The sequence below is a fragment of the Lates calcarifer genome, linkage group LG20, assembly GCF_001640805.2.
Source record: "Lates calcarifer isolate ASB-BC8 linkage group LG20, TLL_Latcal_v3, whole genome shotgun sequence".
Taxonomy (NCBI): Eukaryota; Metazoa; Chordata; class Actinopteri; family Centropomidae; genus Lates; species Lates calcarifer.
In genome coordinates, this window is record NC_066852.1 from 2218313 (window position 1) to 2229897 (window position 11585).

An 11585-nucleotide genomic window follows, 5' to 3' on the forward strand; every position below is an offset into this window, starting at 1 on the left:
AAAAAAAAATCACTTTTAAAATTTTACCTGTATTGTTACAGGTATTTCCTGCGCCGTGCGTCACATGAATCCAGAGTTTGTCACATTTTTATTACTATAATTGTAAATCTCACTGAGGGGAAAAAAAAAAGCTCCCCCGTCCCTCTGCTGGTTACAAATGGCCAGAAGGAATCCCAAAAATGTGCCTGAAATTATAAAGGGGGATTAGCGAGAGCCTGGTCCGTGCAGGGGCCAAATATGTAATGATAAGCCTTTTGGGTTTGGGGGGCCCCTCGTGCCCAAGCTGCAAGGGATTTACAGACTCAGGCACAAGAACAGTCTGTTCTCTCTCTCTCTCTCTACACACACACACACACACACACACACCTCTGCTTTCTGCCACAATTCAGAGTCAACACACGAGTTGTTTGTAGCTATTGTATCGTGCTGTTTGGTTAGTGTGCATGTCAGTGTTGGGTTTGTTTAGCCCGGTTAGGTTTGGTGACATAGTTAATGCAACACCACTTAAGTAGGCTAAGTGGCTGGAAACGGAGGGCGTGAGGGATTGCACGTCTCAGATTATTCTTATATTGCCCAAAAGAAACAAACATCTACGCGCATTACACCTGTAGCCTTTAACGACTGACTGTGTTTAAGTGCACCTTGTGACAGGTAAACAGAGATCAGGTCCAGCCAAAAGAAAATGCCTGGGGTGATCTGATAAGTGAGAGGCTAAACAATCTGAGCTCCTTTCTTTTGGCAGCAGAGCACTGAGCAGATAAAGAGCGTCTCTGGCTGTGAATCTCTGCCTGCTGTCTGTGTTATCTGCTCTGGAGCCATCCCCATTACTGCCTCTGTCTCCCCTGCAGATCTCTGCAGGTTTCTTTTGACTGCAGTGTGTGCTTTTAGTTTAAGAGACCACACATTTTAAATATAAAATAGGTCATAAAGTGGACACATTTAAAAGGATGATGGGTGGTGTTTGTCTGCAAAGAGCTGCTGCAGACACCACTTTTCTTTCTGAGATTACCTGAGACAGCCTCTTTGTGCTGTAAAACCCACAGAGCTGCTGCATGTTTAACTGTTAAGGTGTTTAATGTATAGCTGACTGAGTGCTTCCCATCCCACCGGGACAGTCTGTCAGTCAGCTGACTGCACAGTGAGGTTACTGTCCTCTGTCCTCTGAGGTTAAAGGTAGCGATAAACGACGCGCTGCAGACTTTGATCACATCAAAGTTGACTTAAGCTTAAATTAGCCCTGTGTAGACTGTATGTTCAGGGGTGATTCTGCAGGACATATGCACTCAGTCTGTCCTGCTGCACGTACACTGCACACACACTAAAAAAAAAAAGGACGACTGCGCCTTTAAGAGCAAGTGCGCGGGGCGGAGCCACAGCGCGTCTCTAGTGTGGCGAAGCTTATAAGACATAGCTCACTACAATACTAGACTTATCTCAAAGTGTCACATTAAACCCGGAGCGTCACCGATTCGCTGGCGTCCTGTTCCTGATGCAATAGGAAATCTAGAAGATTACAGACTCTAATCAGACCTCACGAAGAGAAACCGAGGAGCTGTACTTTTATTTTTTTGTTAAACCCAAAGAGGAGTGTAGGGGTCAGTCAGCGGAGGAGAGCTGCGGAGTTATTTAGGTGAGTTCAGAAAGTATTTAGAAATGTGTGGTGTATAGGCTGCTGTATGAACCCACGTCTCGTCTGTCTGTTGTTTGTATGTTGGTGCCAGCACGACAGACGCTGATTGATGCAACTTCAGGTCCCACTGAGTTTATTTGACTGTTGTGAATGTCGTTTTATTTTCTGACACAGAGATGGTGGATCTGTGATGAAGCTGAGATTTAAAAAGATCTTACAAAATTAACAAGAAACTGGGAGCAAATTTCTCAAAATGAACTGAGGCTGTGTCAGTGTTTCGTGATAAATATAAAATAGGAAGATGATTTTATCTCTTAGACTTGGCTTCATGACTTTCTGATGATTGCAAACCAATAACCTGGTTTGATTCTTTTATTTCGTCAACAATATCTAATTGTGTATTTTCCGCTTAAACAAAAGAGAAATAATAATTCACTGTGTATCATCATTGGCTGGCTTTGCCAGATAGCTGACTTATGTGTTGTGGTGTGAGTCACCTGCCTGCTACAGGGCTTTTAACCATTATTATCTCAATCCGGTAAAGTGAGGGGGTGTGCGCGCTGTTTGCTTGCCGCACAGGTAGAGCGGGTATGGTTGCTCGGAAACCGCTGCAGGGGTGTCATGAGCGGGGTGTGAACTCCTTCTTTCAAGGTCTGTGTGTGACTACTACAATCCTGTATCAAAAGGCAAAGCTGTCTGCTGATGTTTTACCTCACTGCTGCTAACCCCAGCACGCCGCCTCCTCCTCCTCCTCCTCCTCTTGCTTTTCCAGCACCCACGGGCCCTGTGTTATCTTCACACACACACTGAGCCTGTCCACATACTGTATCAACACAGAGGTCAGACATGAGAAGAGCCACATTACTCTGGTCAAATGATCAGATCTAGTGACTTAAAGAATTCCTCCTTTCAGGGGGTCACGCTCTGCATGGCTTCACATCATTTGTTTAATCCTGTTGCCTGTAAATGCTCCTATGGTGAACTGCCAGGATGAACTGTCTGTGCACCTGTTGCAAGAGGAAGCACAAGCCTCTGGGGGTTCATTATCGGGGATCATGTTGCTTCCCGTCCTCGCCGAACCGAATCGACGGCCCTGGGCAGGGGGATGGCATGCCTTGTTGGGCAGTTTGGCTCAGGCCGATGCCCCGTGGCTTCCTGTTGTTTTAGAGCTTTGTTTCTCCCCAGCTGTCAGGGCAGCACATAAATATGGCTCATACGAGACCGGGAACGAGGGGTGGGGTGAGGGGTGTTCTCCTCAGTCATCACTCCCACATTATAAGGAGGACAGCGAGTCTCCGGGTGTGCACGCACCTCATTTGTGGTCTCCAGCAGAGACAACCACCAGGGTTATGGATGCACCTGTTTTCCTGCATTCTGAAAAATGGGATTAATGGCGTGAAGGCCGCTGCTGAAGTCATGAGAAGATTTGTTTCAACAATGCACGGCTGGTGTCACAGTGAACTCAGACACCTATAGCTACATCTGATATTCAAACCCTGCGCACTTACACATTACATTGTCTGACTCTCTAAACTAATTTTCTCCAGAAGCTTTGACATACTGAACAGGTTAATCCAGTGTCAGACAAAAAACAAAAAAAAAAAAAACAGATCAGTTTGCTTCCAGTGTATCACTGACCCCATGAATATCAGTACGCTGCAGAGTTTCCTTCCCTCTGAATATTGTATAGATTGTTTACTCTGCATTGACACATACTTGACATGACACAAACATTCAGGTCATTTAACATGAGCTGTTCTTGCACCATCAGGTATATCTGTGGTAACAGGAGGAGCCCCTTGCTCTGCTGTTCAGGACAAGCGAGATTGCAGCAGCGGAGCACGGCACAGTCGAGTTTTAAAATAAACTGTAAACCTGTCGGGAGCACAGGCACAGTCTGCGGAAACTGAAATTTGAAAGTTGGCAAATGAGTTCACACTGAGGAGATGAGTGTAGAAAAGCCTCAGTTTGTAAAAATAAGAGTTTTTTTCTCACTGTGGCACATCTACACCTTTTAGATGTAATATCACAGTCAAAATTGAAGCAGCCTTTGGTTTCACTGTTTCTACTTTAATGAAACTTATTGTTCTAAACAGGTAAATCCTCTTATATGACAGTGTCTGCGTTTAGATTTTACTTCAGATCAGTTGCTGTTACTTTTTATACTTGGTTTGTAAAATACTGTGACCGCGTCCTGTCAAGCTGAGCTCCTGTCATTCCTCTGTTACAGAAGACTGTTGTCTCGTCTTCTCAGAGGAAAACAGACAAAACCATGACTAAATATTAAGACTGGTGGGCAGCAGAGAGGGAGAGATTTCTATGACTTCCTTAATATTCTAATATCAGTATTCTCTTTCTTCTTGGCTTCACAGAGTATTTTTCAGTGTGCTACCACATGTTCTGTTTTCTCTTCATCTGCTTTTGCTCTCAGCCTCCTTCCACCGTCACTCACGGCTGTGCCTTGGCTGTGTTACAGGTACACCAGAAGCAGGGGCAGCCAGCCGGGCGATCTGAGTGTTTCCTGGCTTTGATGCGACCCGAGTGTACCTGGAGCATGTCCACAGTGGGCCTGACTGCCCAGGAGATCTCTTTTCCCATAGAAAACCCCTTCCTGCGGGGCAGCTACTGTCACAGCATGGCTGTATCCAAACCGTCCTGGAGCCATCGCCATGACGAGCTTGACAAGTGAGTGTTGAGGTGCCAGGAGTAGCAGTGCATGAGGGGGGAGGTTGCTATGAAGAAATGATGTTTCAAATCTAAATGACCTGCTGAAGTTTAATGTTTCAGGTCAGTCTGGGAGTTTTTGTATCTTACAATGAAATATTAATTGGTTCATTTAAAGCTCTTATAATCTAATACTGAAATCTTCTTTAACAGCATCTACTTCAGTATGGACACTGCACACACAGATCGCAGCTCTCGAGCCCAACAAAAGGGGCCACCTCCACCATCCCTAAGTTATGAGAGTAAGTTCCTGGTCCTCACATTACAGCTCCTCTGGAATAAATACAAATACCAGTTAATCATCTCCTCCATAACAGATACTGTGATTATAGAGTGATCGATACAGATCTGTAGATTTAAAGTGATGCTCATTTTTTCTTTTTCCTCTCTGACAGGACATAAACACAGTCCCAGCACACAGAAATTACCTCCAAAGAAATCCCGGCCCTCCCACCTCTCCCTGTCCTGCAGCGCTGAACCCTCCACCCCGAGTCCTGCTGATGACGACCAGGTGGTCCCCTTCTTCACGAGGCTCTCTGTGTACGAGTGCAGCAGCCCACCACAGACACCAGGCAGATGCTCCAAGCCCCTGCCCCCCATCCCCCCACAAACAGACATCTCCCCCGAGCAGGCTATGGACAACGAGGTAGAATTTTTCACGAGTTCGGACGACAATTGCTGCCTGGTGTCCGATCACTGTCCCAGATCCTCTCAGTTTCGATATGGAGTCCTCAGCCGGAGGAGCTTCAGGGACTGCGGGCAGATTAACTATGCCTACTATGATGGTCCGTTGGGACCACAAAGCCAGAGGCAGCCCCAGCAGCACCACCAGACAAATCCTCCACAGGAAGTGCGGGAACAGTACGAGCAGCAGCAGCAGCAGCAGCGACACGAGCCGCCGCCTGGGCCGGTGGTCTGTCAGAGACAGCAGGACAAGGGTCAGAGGAGGCTACGACGCTCCCACTCCGGCCCCGCCGGATCCTTTAACAAGCCGTCGCTGCTTCGCCTCACGTGCCACAAACGCCACACCCACAGTATGGATAAGCCAGAGGTGCCGCCCCCTGTCCCTCCCCGGACAATCAAGACAGGAGACTACCGCCGCTGGTCAGCAGAGGTCTCGTCTGGGGCTTACAGTGACGAGGACAAACCACCCAAGGTGCCCCCAAGGGAACCTTTGTCCAGAGGCAGCTCTCGCACCCCCAGCCCCAAGAGCCTCCCGACATACATTAACGGGGTGATGCCCCCCACCCAAAGCTTTGCACCAGATCCCAAATACGTAAGCGGTCCAAGGTTACGGAGACAGAACAGCGAGGGCTCCCCCTGCATCCTCCCTGTTATCGAGAACGGCAAGAAGGCCAGCACCACACATTACTATCTCCTGCCTCAGCGGCCCGCTTTCGTAGACTCACCCTACGTAGCGGCTCGCAGTACAGATGTATCAGACTCAGACTGGGACTGCCACACCAGGCGGAAAGCACATGTGCATTTAGTTTGAAAAGTTATAGTGGAAGTAGCAGAAGACTCTACTGTACATGAGCAAAAACCACTTGACAAAACGGTGACAGAGGACGATAACAACCCTCAAACTGCTGCTTTGACAGTTTTTTTTCTTTTCTTTTCTTTTTTTTTTTAAACCCCTCATGTATTCTGATCACACAGGGTATGTGCGCACTGTATTCAGTTACTGGTAATGTTGGAATAGCTATCACAGCCGAGATACTTTACACAAAACCTGTATCTCTGACTAAAGACCGTGGGCAAAATTCAACATTGTAGAGCTTATTTTTGATATGATTTTTATTTCATGACATTCAATATCATGCTGTTTTTGCTGATGATGTGGTACAGTCAGAAGGTACAAGCGGGGCTTGAACCTCGTGTGCTCAGTATTTTGTGTCTGTAAGGTTGAGGCTGTTTTTGTGAGATGCACCGGGGCTTTTTGACGCTGCTTTTGTGTCTCACAGGGGACAGAAGGTCAGTAATGTAACCATGTAATGCTCAGTATATGAAGTCTAAACACAAGGCCAATTAATTTTTAACAAAATGAAGGATGCTAGCACACACACACCTCCAGTCTGTTTGCTATTATATATCAACACTGATATGGTTTCCCTGCCCTGATGAAGTGTCAGTCTTACTCAGGCCTGTATCTGTGTAAAGTTGTGTTTTTCCCACATGGCACGTTGTCATGGTACATTTTGTACTAAGAGGTGGCTACATTACTGGTAGCTATGCATGTTTCCATTGGAATGTCTAGTGCAGCTTATATGGTGTAGTTGTCCGTTGATGAGTGTGTTTGTGTGTATGTATGTGCGTGACCGGCGGTTGGAGCAGTGTTCTGGTGATACTTTTGTAGGACGACTTTCTACGGTTGCATGGAAAACCGTCAACCATACTTGTTACTGTGCTCTGCTTGTTCTCAGTGCCTGCTTCTGAGCTCAGCCCTCTAAAAAGTGCACATCGCTTTCTTTCAGTGTCCAGGTCTGTTTTCTTGGCCTGTTGAACATGTAGTGAATGTATGCTATTCTTACTGGTATTCCATCAAACAGTTGGAGGAGCTTATTTTTGGTCAAGCTGTGAGTCATTTGCTTGGAACGAATTCGCCTCAAGTAGGCTACTACCTCCCTTTGATATTCATCCTATATTTCATATATCCCCCATTTTAAATTGTGTCCAAAGGCAAAATCTGCAATTCCTAATTCTGTTCTACAAAACATGAGCTAACCAGCTCTATGTTTGACCTGAGACAAAGCTTTAACTCACTTCAGTTAAGAGTGACACAGTCAATTCTGACCGGATATCCTTAAATAGACATTTTAGATCAGGCAGATCTTAGATCACAGAGATGTTGGGCTAACCTGTTAATACAGACGCATTACAAAGACAGTGCAGGGTTTACCTGCCTGACACAGACTTTCCTGTTCTGCTCATGCATTCCTGCCTTACATGATTGCAGTGGGTGTGGTCTGAGAGACTTTGGCTGCTGGCAGCCTTGGAAAATATATGAATTTTATTGTTGTAGATTGTATTCAAGAAGCGTCAGGATGATATAGTAAATGTAGCACATGTATTGAAGTAACCCTTGGTATCGAACACGGTGTTCAGTTTGGGAAACATAACTGCTAAGGTCAAACGGTCATTGAAGTATACTTTCTCTCTCCCTCCTGCTCACAGAACCTTGCCAACACAATGTTGCTTTTGACTTAAATGTTTGAAAAATGTTTACATCCTACACTGATACTATTTAATCTTAAGGTATTCATATGTCTTATTAGAAATAATAAAACTAAATGAAGACTAGTTTATCGAAACATAACTTCTCTGCTGTGGTGAAGACATGCACTGGGAGAGTACAGTATGCTGTGTACAGTATTTAACAATTCCATTTGTTGTTATGAATAGTTGATAAGTATATAGTCTTGAAAAAAAGAAAGCAAAAATAAAAATGACTTATTTATGAGCCTGCTTCATTCTGTTTCTTAAATCTGTCAAAGAGTGAACTCTCAACTCAGCTGTCTGGCCTGTTTTATCACCCACACACCCTCATGCTGTGCCTTATTGTGACTGGCCTCTATCCAGAGAAAGAAGAGTGACTTACAATGGTCGACTGACAGGTGAACAGTGTATTGCCTTCCTCTTCCTGGTTTAACACAGTCTCCTCCTGCCTGACTGCTCAGATGCTCGGTGGCAGCCAGCCCTGCACCCACAGGTTTTTAAGCACTAAACAATGTTGCAAGTGTTTTACTCTTGACATGAGTCCATGTGGTTAGGCACGGAGCCGAAACCACAGCGAACCACGCAGAGCATCAGAGGTCAAATAATTACTAAATAAACTGCAGTTGAGCTGCAGTCACAGTATCCAACCATAACCTCTCTCCAGTGACCTTTTGTGTAGGTCTGCTGTGCCTATAGCAATTGATTTTGCATTATTCTCTCAAAGGAACAAAAGGCGGCAGTTTGAACTATGTAGGCCACCTGCAAACCCTTTCACCTGTTTCACTCTGTAGTGAGCTGCTAGGCGACAGCATGGGTGGTGACTATGGCAACTAAAGAAAGACAGGTTGCTCATTTTAAATATAGTCTGCTGGAGGCAAGAAAGATCAGGTGCCAGATGAATTAACAAGGCGTGTGGTTTGAAATTAATTTTTGAATAAATAAAAAGTAACACAGTATTCCACTGATGTGGCACTAAAAGGCAGCATAGTGCTCTAGGCCATTTTCATGACTGGCCAGACTCCCGACTGAGCTTTCATGTATCTATTTATTTATTTGTCAATACAATTCAAATCTTAACATTACCACTAGGTTTTGGCCCTAACTCGTGTTTAGTTCAGGCAGCAAAGACATGAGATTTAACTTCCAGCATTCATGGCTCAGCCACATCAAATATATCTCTGGCTTCATTTAATTAGATAGAGGTCCTTGGCTAGCACTCTGATGGATTAACAAGTGGAACAAACTCATTTCAATGATAAGAATTATTACAGTAATTATGATTACTGCCTCATTAATTGCTATACAGTCTGCAGTTGTCTGAGAGGGAGAGAGCACGTCTGTTTTCTGTGTCTGGCTCTCAACACCAGTCTGCAGCGCTGCATAGATCTGCAGTGCATACAGATTTGGTGATAGGGAATAATGTTTAAGAAATAATAACCCCTTATGCTGCAGTAAATATGATTAAACAACTGATTAAACTGATTGACATTTAATTATGCAACAAAGAGGAACAAACAGGTACGCTGAGTAATAATACATCTTTTATAGTTTATGCAGATTTTATTGTAACATTGAAGTATCTCACTCTGAGGTCTAGAAATTGTGCAGGAATATCAAGCTGCTACTGTTAATAAACACAACAAAAAAAGTAAAATATTATTTAGTTAAATGTAACTTCTGTCCTCAGTGGTAAATACATCTGTAGCTGTTAAAAGAGCTCCCTCTGCAGACTCGAGGCTACATTTCTGTAAACTGTGATTCTAAAATACTCAAAAACACAAGCTTACAGGTTTACTGCACATCCACAGCATCTCTAATAAATCAATGAAACATCTGCAGTTTTAATCTATAAACCATGTTTAAAAACTCTTTTGGCATTAAACTGTGACCATTTTAGTTCATGCACTGTGCTTCATACACAGATTATGTGTTTGTGAGCAACTTGAAAATAAGTTAATTAATATTAAGAAAAGGGTAATTGACAGCAAATTTATATCAGATTGTTTTTGCTGTGTTAATATAAAATTGATATTTCCCAACAAAAAATGAACTGGGTAAAACTTTTGAGCACTTGAAATATGAAATGTGGGGAATTCTCAACAAATTACTTCATGCACTTTCTGTTTCTCCCCCAGAATGATGGACTTTATTCATCTGCTTGCAGGCTTGTATCTGTTGATTACAAATACACTTATTACAAGAAAATGCATAATTGCAACCTGTTATATTTCCAAGAGGCAGGAGAGGTGGAGTGTAATTTCTGCAGCATTTGCATGTTTTTTTTTTCTCACTCTCTGAAAAACATGCAGCGATGTTGTAAAATCTGCTGATTAATTCCACTGTTTGCATCAACTTTTATTGTGTAACTTGTCTTATCATTTGCTGCGAGGGGTTGACTCAGTTGTGAATAATTAGCTCAGGCTGAAGTTCTGCTGGTTAAATTTTACACAGGTCAGAGCTGTTGAAGAAAGTCAAGCGAGGGTAAAGAAATCGGTCATGAGTGTGTCCTCTGTCTTCAGCCACTAGTTGGAGACAAACAGCTATCCACTGGTTTAGAAAAGACATCCAGTTACAGCTTTATGTGTGGATCAGCAGCAGAGTTGCACACGAGTTTTGAGGAGCTGTGGCACAGCTTTAAAACAGATCTCACCAAGACCAGTAATACTGAACTGTTACTGATGAAGCTGCTGTTTCCTGTTGCTGAGAGCACAGGTCCAGTTCTGCAACAGAGTGTCACTGCTGAGGTCGATTAAACCATGAAGTGTTTTCAAATCACCTTTATTCCCTTTATACATCAGAAAGACTGTACCAAAGTCACCCAGTCCCTCTGCTGTTCACTGCCGCTTCCTCTTCACGTTACAAAGAGAAAACATCATTATAATGAGTGCGCTTATGCCATCTAGCGACAAGATGTTGTAATGACTCCACAAGCCACCACGAGGGGAGATAACCACCAGGTGATTTAAGGGGAGGGGTGTTAGCAAAATTTAAAAATAAAAGTATTAAAAAATAAATAAATACACCCCCCTAACCTCACGTGCACACAGTAATCGTGCAGTAACTACCTAAAATAACTTTACTTCGGCGCTGCAAAGATATTGTCCAAAACTAGTCACCGGGGTCACTGTGGGTGGGTGGAGTAAACTATCTCGTCGACACTATAATAAGATCTTGACTCAACATGGCGGCTTTTTTGACTGTGTCAATAAACCGGACAGGAAGCTGAACCCACTGAAGCGCAGGTAACTAGAGAAGTTTACAATGTCATTTATTCTCAGACTTCACCACACCAACAGCTCCTGACACGAAAAGAAACAAAGACAAGTGGCCGTCTCTCATAATGCCGGCTAGTTTAAATAGCTAACTAGTGTAACTAGCTAGCTAGTTAGTTTAGCTAGTTAGTTACACTAGCTAGCTTGCTAGCTGACATTAATTACATCCAATGTCAGACTGATCAACTTTGAACTTAAGTTGAAATGCTTTTCTTTCTTTCTCTCTTTTATTTTCTCAATTCATGTTGTGTAAATGGTTTAAATTCAGGTTAAAATGAGGTACTCCTGTTTATTTTTTTATTGTAATAATATGCTAGCTTGCACTTGCACATGCATCAGTTGACCCTGTGTTTACTTTCCTTGCTGACACAGATGAAAATGCAGAGACTGCATCAAGGATTCATTATGGGAAAGGAAGAGATGAGAAGACTGACAGAAAAAGAAAGGAAGAAGCTGATGGAGCTGAGAGAGGAAAAGCAGGTAATGTCCATTCTGTCCAGTAACATTTTTTTTCTGAATAATGTTTAATGCACTGAATTATCTTGTTCAAGTTAAGTAGTACCTGTGCTACTATTGCAGATGCACATTGCAGATATATGATACAGATACAATCTCAAAATCAACTTTATCTGAACCCAATCTCAGAATTGCTAAACAAAACACTTTAATGCATTTAAATCTCATTTTATTGTCATTGTAGTTTTATTCCTGGTTCAGATTGAATCTCTGAATTCATTTTTTAA

General features: G+C 43.4%; 1 protein-coding gene across 2 annotated transcripts; it reads left to right on the forward strand.

Annotated features, from left to right (window-relative positions):
• Positions 1–1418: 1418 nt before the first annotated feature.
• errfi1a (ERBB receptor feedback inhibitor 1a) lies at positions 1419–7814 on the forward strand. Of its 2 annotated transcripts, XM_018700654.2 has the most exons (4): positions 1419–1630; positions 4107–4315; positions 4508–4596; positions 4750–7814. In XM_018700654.2, exons 2-4 carry the CDS (start codon positions 4161–4163, stop codon positions 5847–5849), a joined length of 1344 nt encoding a protein of 447 aa, XP_018556170.1. In that variant the 5' UTR covers positions 1419–1630; positions 4107–4160; the 3' UTR covers positions 5850–7814. The 2 variants fall into 2 exon arrangements, with proteins under 2 accessions (XP_018556170.1, XP_018556171.1); XM_018700655.2 differs by lacking the exon at positions 1419–1630 and having other exon boundaries at positions 4269–4417.
• The last annotated feature ends 3771 nt before the right edge of the window (positions 7815–11585 follow it).